This window comes from Lampetra planeri, chromosome 2, assembly GCF_965212315.1.
Source record: "Lampetra planeri chromosome 2, kcLamPlan1.2.h2, whole genome shotgun sequence".
Lineage (NCBI taxonomy): Eukaryota > Metazoa > Chordata > Hyperoartia > Petromyzontiformes > Petromyzontidae > Lampetra > Lampetra planeri.
Window position 1 is genome coordinate 22702185 of NC_136108.1, and position 19741 is coordinate 22721925.

A 19741-nucleotide genomic window follows, 5' to 3' on the forward strand; every position below is an offset into this window, starting at 1 on the left:
ACAACTCCACTTATAAAATGTGAACAGTCTGAGCTGTGGTTATGCTATGGTTTATATGGATAAAAAAAAAACATGATGCTTATTCACGTAGGATAAGAGGCTCAATTAGAGTAAAAATGAGGTCAAAATTCTGGTCCAGCATCTCTGAGACCCAGGGATTTAACCAGGTTTTTCAGACAACTAAACAGCATTGACCAGTCACCACTTTATAATCATCATTACTGCGCCTATGTTTTCCTCAGCCGTCAACAAATAAAATAATGACGTGAGATATAGTGGCTTACCATAACGCCACCCTTGCTGCATTCCTTCCCAGGTGAAGGAATCAGCCTTCAAATCATCTGGCATCGTGGGCAGGAATGCAGTCTAAAGAGTGGAGGACATTTCTACGTTATGTTTAACAATTTTTTTACATAATTTGTTTTAAATAATGCAATGTGGCTGCTGCAAACACAATATTACAATCTACATAGCGTTGAAAGCATTGTAGGCAGGAGTAATCTACACTGTCTCTGTATCGAATACATACTGCATACTTTATTCAATTGGAGAGATGGAACACTTGGCAAAAGCTCACAACCAAGAGATACCAGTTTTGCATTTGATGATACAATACAGATCCATCTTTTAAGTTGTAGACCGAGCTCATCTAGTGCCCTCTACACATTTGTATTGTAGAGTTTTATTTTAAAAGATGGTACATGACACATAAACTCATTCATACCATTAATTATTCAAAATGCAGAATTGAAACTGAATACAAAACTCGATTAATCTCCTTTGCTGTCAAGGATGTTAGAGAATGACTCACAAGAAACACTTCACTGTATGTTAACCACAATGGGAGAACTTTACCAAATCTCACCTGCAGATACCACTATATTTATTAAGTCACTTTATATACCCATTTGTATATAATAACTTTGCGAGTGAAAGGATCATAATATAATATGCTGCTTTGTGACTTTACTACCATATTTGACACCCTTATTGTTAAGTCACAGAGGTAAATGTCAATTACGTATGACCTATGGAATTGTGCTTTCACTGTCATGCTGGCTGTCTTTGTGGTTATGATGCGTAGGTGATGTTTGGACATGACAGGGTGTTCTTACTGCCATGCTGGCCGTATTTGTAGCGAGGTTATGGAGTGGTCCCAGCAGTGGGCTTGGCTTGGAGCAGAGCAGGACAGCAGCCAGATGGACAACCAGCTTCAACATCGCTGACTGAAAGCTCCAGTCTATTTCTGTTGTTGCTTCCTGATTCTCAAACATTCCCAGCTTTTTAAGAATTGCAGTGGGGTCTGCTTCATTCTCATCTCTTTGCACCTCCACCATCCCCAATAAGATGTGACAAAGGCTCAGGGCTGATGAGTTTTTCCGAGATGCAACACCTTTGAGTGCACTCACAATCGTTTTCTGTCAGAGAGAAAACACATGAGAACAACTGAGGTTTGTTGGTAACGTTTTTTTGCAACATTTTTTTCGTTGTTAGATATTTAACTTGTGTTATTCTGAAACAAACAATAAATTGCACTCGTGCTACTGCCCCTTACTTACATTACATAAGACCCACGTGAGTTCCCTCCTACTACCCAGCCTGCCACCCACTGCCCCTCACCTCCTGTCAACTATCCGACCCACCCCAGCTGCTGCTGTTTCCACAGCCTCATCCAAAACCCTGCTTCGGGTTTCACATCTCTGGGCCCACTTAACTCTCCACTCTCCACCACCCTGCTTTGAACTCCGTGCCACACACACTGGCCTCATTGCATTCTCCTGCACTGTCTCATTTGTATTTTCTGTACTATTCTTGCATATGGAAGTATGTTCAGGAGCTAAATTCCAATATCTATCTGTACTGCTTGTTCCATTTGTACAGTATCTCTTGCACTGTTTAAGTTTCACATCCTAAACTCTTAGATTACTGTGATAATTTTCTTCCCATATGTCAACTCTGCAGAACCTCACACCTCAATTTGCACAACATCTCTCACATCCACCATCTCTTCTCCCCAGCTACCCCCTGAGATCCTCATCCATGCCGACATCGTATCACGACTTCACTACTGCAACCCTCTCTGCTACAGCCTCCCCCAAAACCCCTCATCTCCCAGTCCCTCCTAAATGTCAAGATTGAACTCACCATCTTTAAGATCCACCATATATTCACTCCTGCCTCTGTTCTCTCATTTTGCTCTTCTCTGCTCCACACACTGTCTACTCTCAGCAACCAAGAGTTCCTGTCAAGGTCCCCAATCTACCGCCTCTCAGCGGGATGTCATTTATTCTCATAAGATGTCCACATGGTCTGAAAGCAGAATCTCCCAACCATCCTTCCTGTCAACTCCTTGCTCTTATTCAAGTCCAGTCTAAAGGCCACACACATTTTTCCCTATACCTTCGTCTTTCGATTAAACAATGCCTGCTGTGTCTGTATAGTTTCTCAAAATATGGTTGCATGTATATCTAAATTGTATTATTGTATTGTATGGAAGCTCATAATTTAACGAGCTCAACATATGACTGAATGGGCTTCAACAGAGTGAAACTTTTTGTGAGGATATTTAATGCATTTTGTTACAAGCTATGTTGAGGTGGTACAATACAAAATATCTGCTGTGTCCATGAGCATGATTGTAAAGGTGTAAATGTAGAATTCAAGACTGATGATCTATTTGCCCTTGAAAGAACATCCACAATGTTTTCATGTGTGAAATCTGCGGACTCGTTTTTCATAGTAGAATAAATATACATGAAGTTAATCAAATTTTATCACAAGTTACGACTCGTTAAATTAAAAAAAATTTGCATTAATAAATTACAAACTTAAACTCATTTTGTCACAACTGGGTATATTCACTTAGATCAGGGGTCCGCAATGTATTCGTGTGTGCTTTCTTTTAGGTCTGGGTAATCTCCATACCAAGGTCTGCTGTGTGGGCTGTGTGTGAGGCTTCATGGAGGGCAGCACCACCTCTTTGAACACTGCCAGGGGGAGGGAGGCCGTCTGCCCAGAATCCTGCAATGAGAATCGAGAAACATCAGCGACCAGCACAGCCCCATTGCCAACAATCAGTAGTGCTCAGCAAGTATGCAAAACTAGTCATTACCTACTATAATCACCCAGAAATGTCTGTCCGTCCCGCGCGTGACGTCATTCCACATGAAGCCCCTCCCCCTTCATTAATATTCATGCCCACGTGGAAATGTACACTAACGCACAAGAAGGTCGCGTGGGCATTAAACAACTTTTACTCAAATACGTTCAAATTTAGGATATAAATATGTCTACGCAGCATCACAGTACATTACTTTTCTTCACTTATTTCTTCAGCTCTTGAAACAACAGGTAATTCTCATTTATGCTTCTAAATTATGGTAAAAAACAAATTGCTCGGCTATTTGGCAGATAGTGCATCTCATTCACATCTATTTTAAGCCCACCGACCGCCAGAAGAAGATAACAAAGTATCAGAGCCGTTAATTTGAAGAAATGGAAGGTCACTTAGATCAGGGGTCCCCAACCCCCAGGCAGCGGACCGGTACCGGTCCGTGGCCTGTTAGGAACCGGGCCGCACAGCAGCAGGAGGTGAGAGCGGTGAGTCCGCGCGTGGCCCGCCCATTATTTTATTATTTACCACTTACGTCCACGCCTCTTTCCTGCACTTGTCTCAGTCACAGTTTTGGTAAGCCCACAAGCTGCTAACCCCTAGTAGCCAAAATGAGTAAAAAACAAACGTCGCTGGAGAGCTTCTTTAAAAAGGGGGAAAGACCCAATGATGAACCCTACCCCCGGTCCGTGAAAAAATTGTCTTCCATAAAACTGGTCCCTGATGCCAAAAAGGTTGGGGACCACTGACTTAAATGCAGTGCTACAGTGACATTAAGTGAGGTGTTTTATGCTATAGTTTTGCGCAAGAATAACTTCCATTCACAGTGCTACAGTATATTTACTGCAATATACACCCGTCATTGGATGGGCAAACAAGCTCGTGTAAATATAATACCTTGAATTAAAAGTTTCACGAATACTGCCCATAAGATGAGGTTTTCAAAATCGCATGCTGAACACTTTCATGTGTATTACATTATCGTACTGTTAGCTCTGACCAATGCAAAAACCAGTCAATTAACAAAATGTATTTACGCATTCATGTGTCGATTCATGTTTGGTGAAAGGATGATATCTGTGCAAAAAGCAGCAATATGGCCATTCTTTACCAAAGATTAATTGAATCCAAATATAATTATTTACAAGCATGCTTATTTACACACACCACATTTCTTTGACAATGCAAGCAGCTATAATCTTCCAACTACCTCTCCTGTACATATCTTTAAGATGCATGGGGAAGAACACACATATCCTAAAGTGACCATCTCTGTGGCAAACAAATCTGCAGGACACCTTCAAACACTTGTGGAGCTCTCCGCTGTCTTCTGACATGGCCACTGCAGCCAAGGCATCCCTCAAATCACAGTACTGGGCACCATGCACCAGGAAGCGATCTGGCAACATCTTGGCTTCTTCCTGCACCATCTCGATTACAAAATAGGTCATCAATGCACAGTTAAAGTCTCTTCTGCCAAAAAAGCCCTGAAAAGATTACGAATCACTATTAAAAGCTTGACATATAATCATTCGTTATGACAATATCCTGACAGGTTATATTTTAGGTTTCTGCAGCCTTCATAAAAAATAATATTACAACTGTATTTGGGCATGACTGTGTGTGTGGGTGCCACGAGTAGTTGCTTAAGTTTTCCTATATCCACCCAGTCACCGTAGACCCCAAGGCAAACCCCAAATCTGTTGTTTAACCTTTGTCGTCTATGGAGGTGTGCAACTCGAGCAACTAGTGGTGACGAAGTCACACATGCAGTCACAAGTAAATGCAGTTGTAAATATAATACGTATAGCTGTTTATCACTGGAGTGTTCAAACTAGGATTCTACAACTTACCAAAGATGAACTCAATCCATGAAAATCACAATTAAACCCAATAACTTGATAGGATCCTTTGGTGGATGAGCAAACTCTGTGGTTAAAGCAACTTGATGAAATACAAACGAGAATGGGAACTCAGGGCAATGTGAGAGAGGCCAAGGTGAGAGGGAAGTGAAGAGAGGCAGTGCGAGAGGGAGGGTTGTCAGAGTGAGCAGGGATGGTTCAGGGATTGCAGGAGGGAATTGGAGTCAAGCTCAAGGCGGGTATTGGGGATGATCGCTGGCCTGATGAAACAAAATAATAGCAGACAATACACCTTCTTCACATATCTGTCACCTCCATGTAAACATCTTTACTTTTACTCATCCAAATCAGCCGCACAACCTCCTAGAAGTGCATCAATTCAGCAAACTCTGAACCAAATTTACATATTTTCTCATCAGCAGTCAGGCTTGCTTGAACCAATGCGAGTGAACTGCCAGATGTCCACAGGCAAGGACCCTCTGTGTTAAACATTGGTTCTAGTTTGACGCAAAACTATAAAACAAATAAGACAAAGTAATTATCACTCAAGTCGATTCCTGACAGACTGGTTCATGCTTTTGTGTTCGCCTGAGTTGATTACTGCAACGACTTACTGTTCAGGGTTTTGAGTGAGGTACTGGGTAGATTCCAGATCGTTCAGAATACAGCTGCTAGATTCCGTATGCACACACCGTTTTGCGAGCACATCACACACCTGCTCTCTTGACTTTCCATTTACTACCAGTGAAGTATCGAGTGGACTATAAGATCCTGTTATTGACCTACAAAGCACTCAAGGGGTTATCCCTGCAATATTTACAGGAACTGATCCATGTTTATATTTTACAATAAAGTCCCTGAAGTCTTCAGATCACCTTCTTCTAAGGACTCCGAGATCAAGGCTCTGTTCCTGGGGTGATCTGGTTTTTGCCAGTGCAGCTCTAAAGCTTTAGAACCCTTCACCTTTGCTTATAATACAGAATCGATTACATAAGACAGAATCAATATAGTTGTCTGCCTTGAAAAAGCACCTCTTTAAACTGACCTTTGGCCCCTAGCTCTAGCCATGTACCCTGGTTATGGTTATTTCCTTTCCATATGTAAAGCATTGGGATCTACGGATAAAATATGCCTCATAAAGATACATTATTATATATTATTAAGTCGCTGTGGGGAACACAATTAACCAAATAATCAAGCAGACAATCCATCTCCTTCACACAACTGTCGTCTGATGTGGTCAGATACTCACGCGGGAGCGCAGCACGCAGGCTGGGAAGGCCCAGCCAAGCTGTGGCTCACTCAGCAGGTTCAGGAGGAAGGCGTAGCCATAGCGATGGAACACGCTGCGGATGAGAAAGTTCTGCAGCAGGGGGCTGCATTCCAGCCTCAGCTCCTCGGAGAGACGGGAAAGGAACTCGCTCCTCTGCCCAACCAGGGACAATCCCTGGGGCACACCCTCTGTCTCCCCATCTGTGCATGTCACACGCAGTAATCTTATTTCAGCTTGGTCACCATTACACACTTTCAATATTAAATCGTGAATATTTTACCGACACCTTCACTCCTCTCCGAGATACAAAATGCCTCAGCCGGGATCACTTTTAACCTCCTCTACAATTTCTACACTTCTGCTCTATTTCCCAACTCCACTGGCTCCCGGTCTACTATCGCTGTGTTTAAATATATCACTCTAGTCCATAACTCTCTCCATGGTTTTGACAAACCTAATCTTGCTTCTCTCATCTCTTACTACTCTGTCCCATCCCGCCATCTATGCTCCCAGTTTCTACCGTGTCTCTCTGTGCCTCCCTCGCCGTGCTGTGCCCAGTCTCACGCTCTTGCCCTGCCATTCCCTTCTCGCTCCCCTTCACTGTAACCAACTCCCCCTGCAGCACACAAAGCGACCATCTTCACCCATCTGCTTCTGTTCCTCTCTTAAAACAACCCTCATCTCTGCTCCCTTGCCCATCCTAGCTACTACCGCTACATCTATCACTCACCCAACCCCTCCTTAACCTCTCCCACCTATTCTCCTGTCCCCATAACTAAACCACCATTTAAAAAAATAACGCCACTCTTTACTTCAACCACTATCATCTTGTATACAATGTTGTTGTAAAGTGCCTCGGATTAAGGCGCTACATGGATCTATATAATTTAAGAAACAACACTTTTAATCAATTGAAAATTAATCAAGAGGAATTACACATGGTAAAATCACACCTACTATGAAACTACTGCAGACTGTGTCTTTGCAACATATCGGCTTCCTGAGAGCCTTGCGCTATAAGAATTACACAAATACTTAATGTACTAAATTATTATTTGGTATTTAACCTAAAAAATATGAGAATACACGAGTGTCAAAAAGTCAAAACCAACATTGCAAGGTAAAGAAATCACTGCTATTTTTCTCTTCCTTTGTCAATATTTCTTGCCATTTGGCTAAAACTGTCTTTTTGCTAAAATATGAATCGGTTTCTAAACCTCTATTGTTCACTGCAGCACATCTGTGGTGAAGAAGATGCCAGGTATAGATGAAAAAGAGTTGCAGGAATCTAGTTGCATAAGTTCAGATTGAAAAGCAGAAACCAACTCTCAAATAAAAACCTGAAGATGATGTGTTATATCATCTTCAGGTTCCCTTTGAAATATTGTATTGTTATTTTTACATGGCAAACTGAACTTTATATGTGGCACACTGAACGTCACGAACTTGCGAGCTGTATCGGGGCTAATGCACGTCTTTATCTGGTCGAGCAGCTCATGACCTGGTTTATTTTCCCAAAAAAGACCATCCTGAAAGAAGTTGAATAAAGGACCCACATTATCGACTGCTGTATTTACCGGCTCGTTTCTCATTCTCTCCGCTGTATTCTTGGTAGAGCACTGCAGTTGCTACATTGAGGCAAAAGCGAATGTGGCCGATAGAGATGAGGGTTGCGATGGAGCGATCCTGTTCGGCCCTGTCCTGCAGAGGTAGTTGCAGGGTGGAGAGATGGTCCAAAGCTCTGCTCATGTCCTCGTCAAGCCCTTCCGAATGCAGGGAATCCTGTGAACGGAGTAGTTCATACAGTTCATAAATACATGCATACAAAGGCATACAAAGGCAAAGACAACCTGTTACAGACTGTTGGAGAAAGTGCTGTTAGCAAGCACCTATGAAGGCCAGTACGGCGATCACGAGGGGGTGTGGCCGGCATGATGCCTGCTCACCTTTTTCTCCCCAGAGGAAATGTTAAGACACTGCACCACATACTCACTTAAGGCTGAGCCAACCTAGGGGAGGCCCAAAACCAGTTCAGATATTTGTTAAATGTTGATCAAATTTACTGTAAAATATAATTTCAACTAAAATAACTTGAATTAGATCATTCAAACTTCAATTGGCTTGCAGTAATCGCTGCATTTTTTAAATAGTTCAGGCTCTAAATACGAAGATCACACATTTATTCAGCCCGTCACCCAACAAAGGAAAGCAAACATTCATCATAATTATATAATTGACCTCTGAAACACGACAAGTCATTTAAATTATTGTACATTTTGAAATTATTTATGCAAACAAGCAATTACATGTTTATAATTGGCATTTCTCTAAATAGTATTAATAAAAGATATAGTTATTTTTTACTCAGCTTAGGTCTGTTTGGGATGTGTGGTCAAGTACGGTAAACACTCTCTCGATTTGCAAGGGTGACATTCTTGAAAACGCTCGCGAATGCAGAATTCGCGAATGCAGAAACCTTGTTCCAATGGGAAAAATATGGTTATGTTCCTGGTACGATTAAAATAGGGGGGAATTTGTAAACGTTTAAAAACAATGACTGCAATAAATAGTAACGCATTAAAATAACAATGTGCTTTTTAATTACCTTTGATGATGATTTGACGACGATGGAGGTAATGGGGATGGTAAGGAATTCAGGAGGATGACTCCTCGGGAAATGCAGGTGTTTGATCACGCACAGTTATAATTTTAGCCCCCTGGGGAGCACGAGCCGCAACACTTTCCCTGATTGCATTCGCATTATTTTTAATGGACCTCACAGTCGACTCGTTTATGCCAAAATGTATACACGAGTGGACTACAGGTACATATGAAGTAAAAATGGACGATAAAAAAAAGGATTGGGTGAAAGGGTCCTAATACTTCAGCCGTGAAGAAAAAAGACGAAATAAATCAAATGCACATGACGACCACAGAAGAAGGATACCGGCTCGGACATTGCCCGGGTCAACAAAGTCCATGTCCCCAATCAAGTAATCGGGATTGGATCGAAAATGGAGCTACTGGAAAGCAGCAGCATCAGCAGCAGAAGCTACGACACCATCAGGAAACAAAGCAGCCACATTCCGAAGCAGCGAAGAGGCTGAGAATGGCGAATGAATAGATCACAGTCGGGCCATGGAATGTGAGAACACGATGGGCAACAGGACAGTTAGAGCTGCTAAGAAAGAAAATGGAAAGGTACACAGGTATGACATCCGAGAACTGGCAGAAATGCGATGGAAAGAACAGGGGAAATAAATGGGGGTTGGAGTGATCTGGTCAGGGGAAGAAAAAGTGCACACCAGAGGAGTAGTGTTCTTGTTGAGCGCAAATGCCAAAGCGTAATTATTGGAATACGGACCTGTTAGTTCAGGAGTAATTGTAGTGAGATTTAATGGACAACCCCTAAACATGTCTGTCATCCAAATATATGCACCAACATCAGATAACAGAGAAGAGGATATTGGAGAGTTCTATGAAATACTGGAAAGCATGTGAAAGGAACTGACAAGGAAATATATTAAAATAATTGTGGGAAACTAGAAAGCAAAAATTGGGAAGGATAACACCGGATGGGAACGCATCATGCAAAGGTATGGATATGGAGAAATAAATGAAATATGTGAGAAACTGCTTCAAAAACATCACATGCTCATATGTAATACTAAGTTCAACCAAAAGTACTGCAAAACATGGACATGGAGGGCACTGAATGGAAAACATGCGAATAATAGATCTGGTAATGATCGACGGATACTGGAAAACATCAGTGCGACTATACAGAACATTCCAAGGAGCGGATGTGTCATCAGACCACAGCTTGGTACTATGCAACATACTACTAAAACTAAAACGTATATCCAGAATGCAATATGAGAAGAGGAACATAGAGGCACTCGAGAACGAGGAGATAAGGAGGAAATATGAAGAGGAAATATCGAGAAGAATCAGGGGCGCAAATACAGAACACCTTAGCATAGGCAGCAAGGCATTAGCACTGAAGATAGTGGAGAAAGGAGTAGAAAACAATAATAAAATGGTTAACTGAGGAATCTTTAGAACTATCACAGGAAAAGATAAAGATATGGCTGAAGATAAAGAAATCCAATGCGATGGCGACTAAGTACAAAAAGCTCTGCAATGAGGAAAGGACATCAGCAAGAATGGAAAAGCAGGAATGGCTGAAAAAACAATATCGCAGCACTGAATACTACACTGAAGAATACAAGACCGGGGAGGTGTACAAACTCGTCAAGAGCAAAAATGGAAAGTGGAAATCAAGGCAAACAGTGATAAAAGGCAAGGACGGTAAGATCTTGATGAATAAAGAAACAAAAAAGAGATGGACTGAGTCTAGCAGTGATTTGTATAGGAATACAGATCAAGAGAATTGTGCATAGGAAAGTGGAAGCAAATTACGAAATGTGCAGTGGATAACTACGGGCTATTTGCCCATGGATCGTGATGATGATGATGGTGACACGCACACCAGAAATGGCGAGCGACTCAACATCCTTCAGTACAGGGGTCGGCAACCGGAGCCACATGTGGCTCTTAATGGACTGCTTCGCGACATTATTTATTAAGGACCGTCTTGTATGCACATGCATTCGCAGCTCTTGAAATATATAGTTGTTTACTGAATACAAAAAAATATCTGTTCTTGTTATTTTGGTTGCCAACCCCTGCTTTCATAGCATAACAAGGATGAAAATCATAAAAATTAGTTAAACAAAGAGGGAGGGAGTGATAATTTCTGATCCAGGAACACAACACTATTTTTACTATGAGGTCTATGATTTGTCGAACACGGTCTTTCCCAACACTGCATTTTACAGGAACGTAACCCCCCGCGTTCGAAGAGGTCTGCCTTTACTCTCAAAATCTCTGACTTCTTTATTTAACCAGGTAAGAACGCTAAGCCACGGTTGTGCATGTGTAGTGTCAACGATTCAGAAACAGTTTCTAGGAGGCACTTTCTTTATGAACAACTTTCACGGTTTCGTCCGCACACTCTCCACAGTAGCTCAGCCTAGCCTGTACATTACACTAGCCATCTAACACTGACGGCGCTGACTGAGATAGCCAACTACTATCCTTCGTAGCACAATATCTAGCCGAGACGTTTAGCGACGACGGCGATGAAATGACATCATGACGAGATGAGTCCATTCCCAGAACTGGCAGCCGCGAGCCCCCGCTCTCGGCTCCTTTTATGCGAGCAGCGCGGCCTGGCTCCGCCCTGACCACGTCTCCCTTCTGGAACCCGCTAGCAGGTTCCAGGGGCCTCCAGACAGGGTCCTCTGTGACCCTTACTCTAGTTCCTCCCTCTGCCTACACCCCGTGCACGCCCTCACCGGTGTGTGTACTATCTGTCCACCACAGTTGCCGCTGCTGTCCACCAGCTGGCGCTATTACACTATACATGTAGTAAGTTGGCAAGGCAGGTCAATGCCTACCTCAATACAGCGGATGACCATGTAACACAGCTCCTCCTGGTCTCCCTGCTCCAAGCTGGTAGCTTCACCCATTTTGTGCAAGTAGGTGTCCAAGTACTGCCTTACATCTTCAAATCTTTTTTCAAGACAAATAGCAAAGGTCATACAGGTTTCATCACACTGTTCTGAGTAGAACGAATGCATTGTTGTGCGATTAAGCAAGAGTACACGATTGAAAAGAATCACCTTCATCCATGCGTGGGAGATTTAGCCATAACACTAATGTAACGGCACATGCTTCCAAATACAAAGCATTTGATAAAGTCATCATCTTCATTTCATAATTTAATATTTTTAATGCACCTCCCATGCAGCGCATCTTGAAGTACCGCAACATATAAAAAATTACAACTTAAAACTTTCAAGTAACCATGTAGGAACACTTCTGATGAAAGTCTTCCAAAGTGTAACTGTGGGTCATTGGTACATGATGTAATTTTTTACAACATATATGTGGGAAATTTCAAGTTTGGAGTTAGACTATAACTATGATTTTAATACTGGCAAAAAGTTCCTATAGATTTAAATGCTCAACCCGATAAATTAATGCTTTGATACATTGCATTTGAACTGTTTGCCTGTTGGCGTTGTCTGGCCTAACATTGGTGAGACAAGGCCATGAAGCAAGCTGTCTCTGGTTTAGGCCAATTAGCTTCAAAGACAAAGCATATACATTTTCAGAGCATGTTTGTTTGCATGTTTTGCCACAAGTATGTGTGGTTAATGCAGACTTGATGCCTTGCAATAGGTATCTATTTGGTGTTTGAACATCTTAAAACCTATACTCTCATTTTTTCGGTAAAGTCACGTAGGTTAAAAAAGGAAAACTAATAAATTAAATCACGACGTTTCGGAGGCAACACAAGCTTCCGTCTTCAGGTGGAACCGTCACAGCGAAATTACTGTATCAAGTGAAGAGAGCTCTAAGAGACACGACCTAATATACTGGTTTAAGGGGAGGGGGGAGGAGCCAGGATGGGCTGTGGGGGGGGTATAAGCTGGTGAGGTGCATGACCTGTGCTGCAGCTGCGGCTACGCCTGGAGCTTTGTGATGTAGATGGCGGAAGTAGATAAGCAAGCTCGGATTAAGCCGCCTTTTGTTATGCTCGCTGGTGGGTTATATTCCAAAGCATGCAAGCAGTGTGTGAAAAGCTAATAAACTACTATGGCTGTACAATTATAAGGCAGCTAGAGTTTGGCTTGGTTGAAGACATCTTTCCAATGATTGCTTTATTTAAAACCATCCTCTCATTTGAAGTTGTGTCTATATTTATATATCTGGATGGCTTCATGGACAAATCTTTGGTAGTACCCGGGAGGTTTGCAGAGTACTTTGGTATCGGAGAAAACAATATCATGAGAACCCGCTGTGTTGAAACAATGATCAGCTATGGCCGAAGAATTTGTTCTGCTGTGTTTCAAATCTGATTTGTGCTCACGAATTCGGTCAGAAATGTCGATTCGTCTCCCCGATATAGCAGTCACCACAGGTACAACTCAATTTGTAAAGACCGGGGTACTGTAAGTCAGGAATGACATCCTTTACGGATGGGATCAGATCACAGATTTTGTGTACTGTATTGAATCGGACCTGGATCTTGTGTTTGTTTAGAATTTTGGAATCTTTTTGGTAACGCCTGCTATGTATGGCAACATGATGATTTTTATCGGAGTTTCAGGTGGTTGTTTCTGCATGGTGGGAGAAACAGCTTGGCGGATAGTACGGTCAGAGTATCCGTTCATCTTGAGGGCCAGATGTACATGTTTTAATTCACTGGCCAGGTGGTGTTGGTCTGAGATGCAATGAGCCCTATGGTATAGAGTTTTGATGACCATGGAATTATTTTGAGCCGGGTGGTGGTAGGAATCAGGCTTCAAGTAGGAATCTGTGTGGGTGGCCTTCCTGTAAACAGAACGTCCCAAAGAGCCATCAGGCCTCCTCTCAAACAGAACATCCAAGAATGGTAGCTTGCCATCTTTCTCCACCTCCACGGTAAATTTGATGGATGGGTGTCTGGAATTTATGTGGTCTAGGAATTGGTTCAATGCTGGGAGGCCATATGGCCAAATGACGAAAGTGTCATCCACATATCTCTTCCACAGGGAAGGACAAAGGGTGGATGTCTGGATGGCATTTGATTCAAAATTTTCCATGAAAACATTGGCTATCACTGGTGACGAGGAGGAACCCATAGGGGTACCCTCATTTTCTTGGTTCTTTCGGTAAAGTCACGTAGAAGGGAAATAATAAAATAATAACAATAAAACATTATAGATAATTCTCACGACGTTTCGGCCACAACGCAAGCAGCCGTCCTCAGGTGAAGAACAGGTCTGTCAGAAAGACAGACGCTGTTCTGTATAGTCTAAGGCAGGGGTCGGCAACCTACGGCTCCGGAGCCGCATGCGGCTCTTTACGGGCTGCTTCTTGACGATGAGTACGTATGTACTCAGATGCATTGCGGCTCTTGAAATACTGAATTTTTTACCGAATTGGAAAGAAATGGCTCTTCTTGTTATTTTGGTTGCCGACCCCTGGTCTAAGGTATAGGGTGGTGTTGTATAGTAATGCAGAATATAATTTAATGTTGGGTTTGTCTATGGCAGTATATAGTACGGGGTAGACCCGTGTGATGTAAGAGAAAAAAGTTTAGCTGGAGGCATATTATATTTTTTGCGACATAGAATTGTAATGTATAACTTACTGTTAGTAACTCAGCTTATTGGAGAGTATATTTAGTATATTGATGATACTGATGTAGTTTATATTTTAGTTTTTTACGTGGTGGTTTAGCTGCTTCAGCTCCTTACTATTAAAATTCCTTCCCTCTATTACTGCTAACCCTACTCCCTCCCTTTGATGCTGCTAATCCTGCATACTGCATAATGCACGGGCATAATATGACTTTGAAACCCCCCCCCACCTCCTACGCATTCCACAAGTAGTGACTAATCCCATATCTGCATTTCCCATAAATATGCTAAATCCCTCTTGATATGCAAATTCCCTTGTCAAGGCGCCCCCTCCCCCTCCAACCCAGCTTAAATATACGCTGCCAAGCCTGGTGGTGCCCATTCAGACGCTGTCTTTCCGACAGACCTGTTCTTCGCCTGAGGACGGCTGCTTGCGCTGTGGCCGAAACGTCGTGAGAATTATTTTATGTTTTATTTTTATTATTTCCCTTCTACGTGACTTTACCGAAAGAACCAAGAAGATGAATCCCTGCAGTCACGAAAGCTTTAAATCGAAATTTACCCTAATTTTGTTTGTAGAAGATACCATTCCAGGTAAAGTAAGTGTTGGTGAGGCAGTGCCTAACCAGCGCAGGCACATCCGGGTTCAGTCCATGTTGGATACTCTGACCGTACTATCCGCTAAGCTGTTTCTCTCACCATGCAGAAACAACCACCTGAAAGTCCGATCAAAATCATCATGTTGCCATACATAGCAGGCGTTACCAAAAAGATTTCCAAAATTCTAAACAAACACAAGATCCAGGTCCGATTCAATACAGTACACAAAATCCGTGATCTGATCCCATCCGAAAAGGGTGTCATTCCTGACTTACAGTACCCCGGTGTTTACAAATTGAGTTGTACCTGTGGTGGCTGCTATATCGGGGAGACGAAACTACATTTCTGACCTAATTCGCGAGCACAAATCAGATTTGAAACACGGCAGAATGAATTCTTCGGCCGTAGCTGATCATTGTTTCAACACAGCGGGTTCTCATGATATTGTTTTCTCCAATACCAAAGTACTCTGCAAACCTCCCGGCTCCTACCAAAGATTTGTCCATGATGCCATCCAGATATACATAGACACAACTTCAACCGAGAGGATGGTTTTAAATTAAGCAATCATTGGAAAGATGTCATCAACAGCCATAGTAGTTTTTTAGCTTTTCACACACTGCTTGCATGCTTTGGAATATAACCCACCGGCGAGCATAACAAACGCGGCTTAATCCGAGCTTGCTTATCTACTTCCGCCATCTACATCACAAAGCTCCAGGCGTAGCCGCAGCTGCAGCACAGGTCGTTAACCTCACCAGCTTATACCCCCCCCCACGGCCCATCCTGGCTCCTCCCCCCTCCCCTTAAATCAGTATATTAGGTCGTGTCTCTTAGAGCTCTCTTCACTTGATACAGTAATTTCACTGTGACGGTTCCACCTGAAGACGGAAGCTTGTGTTGCCTCCGAAACGTCGTGATTTAATTTATTTGTTTTCTTTTTTAACCTACGTGACTTTACCGAAAAAACCAAAGAGTATGGATCCTTGCAGGCACGAAAACTTAAAATCGAGAATCTTAACACCTGTTTTATTGTCAGAAAGGGTAAAGCCTATACTCATTTTAATTATTTTTATACTGGCAAAGGGGTCCCATAGATATAACTATGGAACTCAATGGCCTACTATGACAAGGTGACATGCTTTTTAATAACTATTTACAGCAGGAAGTGCATTTCTACAATTCTCCACTAGATATAGCAGCGACTGCAAAGAATAATGCATTGGCCGTTAGGTACTAAAACGGTTTAGTTAATGCCAAAAAAAACCATAATGCAGCACCTTTACAACTCGTAAAAATTCGAAAGCAAGCTATGCTATAATATGCATTGTAAAGGTAGGTCTGTAACCGCATGCCTTCACCTGTAGCCTAGAAGGAGCTTCAGTAGAAGGGAACGGATCACTGGGTTGGGGTCCATACATTCCTCAAATGGGGACAATCCCCGCGTCTTGCTTTTTCCTAAAGATACGCAAAGGCAAAACATGAAAATACACCGCATGTAAAAAAGATATATCAGGGACCATGGAGATGCAAATCGAAGGATACATCATATAATTCACTTTGTAAGTTCACACAATTTCATAAGTTTATGATGCACCTCCGATTAGCATGGTTAGCTATGTATAGTGCGAGAGAAGTTGAACATGCATACATACATGCACCTGTGTGTTGTTAATACAATTGTAAGAATTTGTCCATGTCATTTTTTAATCAGCAGTTGCTTCAATTATTGCTAAAGACATTACTATAATCGCTGTTCATGTTAAAGAGACTATATTGTTATCATCAAATGTAGAAAACAATATTCAATACAAAACAGGAATTTCATACCTGTCATAAACTATGGAAAAGAACAAACAAGTCAAACCAATCCCCTGCTCAAATGAGCATTAGGGCAGTGCTCATCTCCTTTTAATAGCCCTGAGCCAGTGGTATAAATTTCAGCTGGATATATCTGTTGAAACCATGCGCACATTTGAAATGGTTCGATAGAGGCGCACACACTGAATTAGGGAGGCAACACTATTTATTTACTCAACATGTGATAACACTGCACATAGGGTGGTGACCACCGACCTATCCTCGCTAACACACACTAACACCCGCTAACACTGACACTGATACAACTAGCGTGACCAACCCAGGAGGGCTACTGTTTGGCGACGCTGACTTGAGGCTCGACTCTTCTCTTCATGAGGCGTCTTCACGAGGCATCTTCATCCCGGACCCAAGCAGCCCCGCACCAGGTGCGGAGCCCACTTATATGCGCCTCGGCGTGTCCAGGCCACACCCCGGCCACGCCCACCTTGGAGAACTCTCCAGAAGGCTCTTCTGCCCACGTGACCCCCAAGGTGCCCCCGGCCCCCACCTTGATCCGGTCACGTGTCGTCCAGTCGGGTTCAGCCAGAGTGCCACAGCCTCACACAACCCCCGCGGTACTGACCCACGGCCTCCAGACCCCCTGACCCGGCCGTGACGTCATTCCCGCATGCACACGTAGTGATGCCATGTGTGTGTGTAGACCCGCACGGTAGTAACATTCCCCCCACGTAGTGACGTCATGCGTGTGTGTGTGTAGGCCCACACGGTAGTGACGTTACAAGTCACTACACATTACTTGAAAAGTTTTTATATATTACAAAAGTAGTGTGCTGCTTACCAATATCTTGTCCCTCGCTGGGATCTCTGAACAATAGATCAAGCAGCATTTGAATGACTTCTTGAGATGGAGGGTCTCCAGAGCCAAAGCAGAATTGGGCCACAATGTCCACGAAGAATGCAGTCAGTCGCTTCCTGAATCCATTGTGCTGCTCGACGATGCACCTGGATACAGAACACATCAGTGTATTGAACATCAATGCAGGCAGACTTAGCTTAGTGGAACCCCATAGAACGCGGATTCGTTATTGAATTTTTTAAAATCAAAACATGACTTAACACTGCCAGAGAAAGCGTACTTGCCCCCATCATTCGTTCAGCCAATGAGAGCAACGCACACTTCGAACCAACCAGACCCCACCCCCCGCGATTCAATTACTGTAATACCTCGATATTCGATAGAAAACATTCAGTATAACGAACGTTGGATTTATTAGCATTACAACAATACACCTCCTTCACATATATTTCTCTCTACATAAAAAAAGTTATCTTCTACACATCCTGTCAGTCACACAGCCATCTGGGAGTGAATAATTTCAGCTACATTGGTTCAATACAAGCAAACGCTGGCCTAGTGTTGATATATGATATATATCAACACTAGGCAAGGGTGTTCATATATATATCAACATTAGGCAAGGATTTGCTTGTATTGAACCAGCAGTAGTTCAAGCAGGCCTGACTGATGATGAGACACTGAATAAAGATACCAGGATAAACTAATTTACGAGAGTGTTTTGGGTAACACAAAAGTAAGCATTACCAACGATGCAATTATTCGTATTTTATGACGTGAAACTATCTGTAGAGTACAGACATTAATAGACGATTGAATAAACTGGCTTGCATTCACATACTCATGGAAACACAAATGGCATGTATTGTTTTCAATAGTCAGAGCCAAGAGGAAGACATGAAAGTCAAACTTTACACATAACAGGGTGGACACGCTTGCTTCTCTTTAGAAAGGGCAGTGAGAATATCAATGCAGGGCAGTGCTGGTCTTACCTGACATGCTCAGTGCGGACAATCTGGTCTTGTGACGTCTCCTGTTGGCATGTAGGGCAAGTATTGCGCATTCGCAACTTCATGACCAGGCATTTCATGCAAAACACGTGATCACAGGGCAGTGCTGCAGGATCCGTGATCTCCTCTCGGCACAGCCGGCATTCCTTGACTCCACCCCTGAAAAACACCACGACCCACAGCTTTACCTCTCGTGCTTTCATATCAACCCTGATAATCAGAATCAGAAGTTTATTTCCCGAGTAAAGCCCACTGAGCTAAGAAGCTCTTGTTTCAAGAGCGACTTGGCTGGCAGATAATATCAAAACATTCCCCAATTACAAATAAAAACACAAATTAAATAATATAAATTATGATCTAAAATTACATTCACACTTAAACTTTCGTGACATCAATTGAGTCAGTTTAAATGAGGACAGCGATGTCAAAATGGAAATGCCAAGAGATGCAACTCGGTGGTTCCAAAACATTGGGGCAGCTACATTAAATGCTTTTAATCCAAACTGTGTGTGAAATATGGGAACTATTTAATAGACAATCATATGCACGTCACAGATTTTTGGATTGTCTAATGGTAATGACAGGTCATACAAATAAAGAGCAGATCTACAGGCCTTGTAAATGAAAATAACCCTGGAGTGATAATGTCTTCTCAAGTCCAAGGACATTGTCTCAGCCATGGGGCAATAGAGGTCACAGTGGTAATGCTTTCCACATTTATAATGAAGTTGATTACCATGTTTCAGACATTAACAGATTTTACTGTAATGTAGTGTTTCCTTAGGGTTTGCCAGTTTTGCCAATCCAAGTGACAAAGATGCTATGTAATAATTTGTATCAAACTGCACCAATTGCACACACATGTGAACGTATAATTAAGTAATTAATTAGAAAGCATTATTTTGACAATTTTATTATTTATGCAGAATACACCCAGCATCTCAATTGCTGGTGTTCCAGATTCTAACCATTATTAAAGAAATGGCTACAAATGTTTAGACTTTTAGTGACA

The 19741-nt window shown here is 42.4% G+C and overlaps 1 protein-coding gene across 13 annotated transcripts in view; it reads right to left on the bottom strand.

Moving 5' to 3' along the window:
- The window catches only part of LOC144730006 (E3 ubiquitin-protein ligase rnf213-alpha-like), a 141623-nt gene that overhangs the window by 17936 nt on the left and 103946 nt on the right, over positions 1 to 19741 (bottom strand). For 12 of the 13 annotated variants that reach the window (XM_078610562.1, XM_078610542.1, XM_078610496.1 and 9 more), the window contains 10 exons: positions 18712 to 18888; positions 17702 to 17865; positions 16404 to 16500; positions 11710 to 11824; positions 7825 to 8029; positions 6227 to 6447; positions 4411 to 4542; positions 2926 to 3021; positions 1116 to 1418; positions 285 to 366 (listed from right to left, as the gene is read on the bottom strand). In XM_078610562.1, coding sequence (XP_078466688.1) covers positions 285 to 366; positions 1116 to 1418; positions 2926 to 3021; positions 4411 to 4542; positions 6227 to 6447; positions 7825 to 8029; positions 11710 to 11824; positions 16404 to 16500; positions 17702 to 17865; positions 18712 to 18888 — 1592 coding nt within the window. The remainder of the gene's footprint in view (positions 1 to 284; positions 367 to 1115; positions 1419 to 2925; positions 3022 to 4410; positions 4543 to 6226; positions 6448 to 7824; positions 8030 to 11709; positions 11825 to 16403; positions 16501 to 17701; positions 17866 to 18711; positions 18889 to 19741) is intronic. The other variant, XM_078610478.1, reaches the window with a different exon arrangement.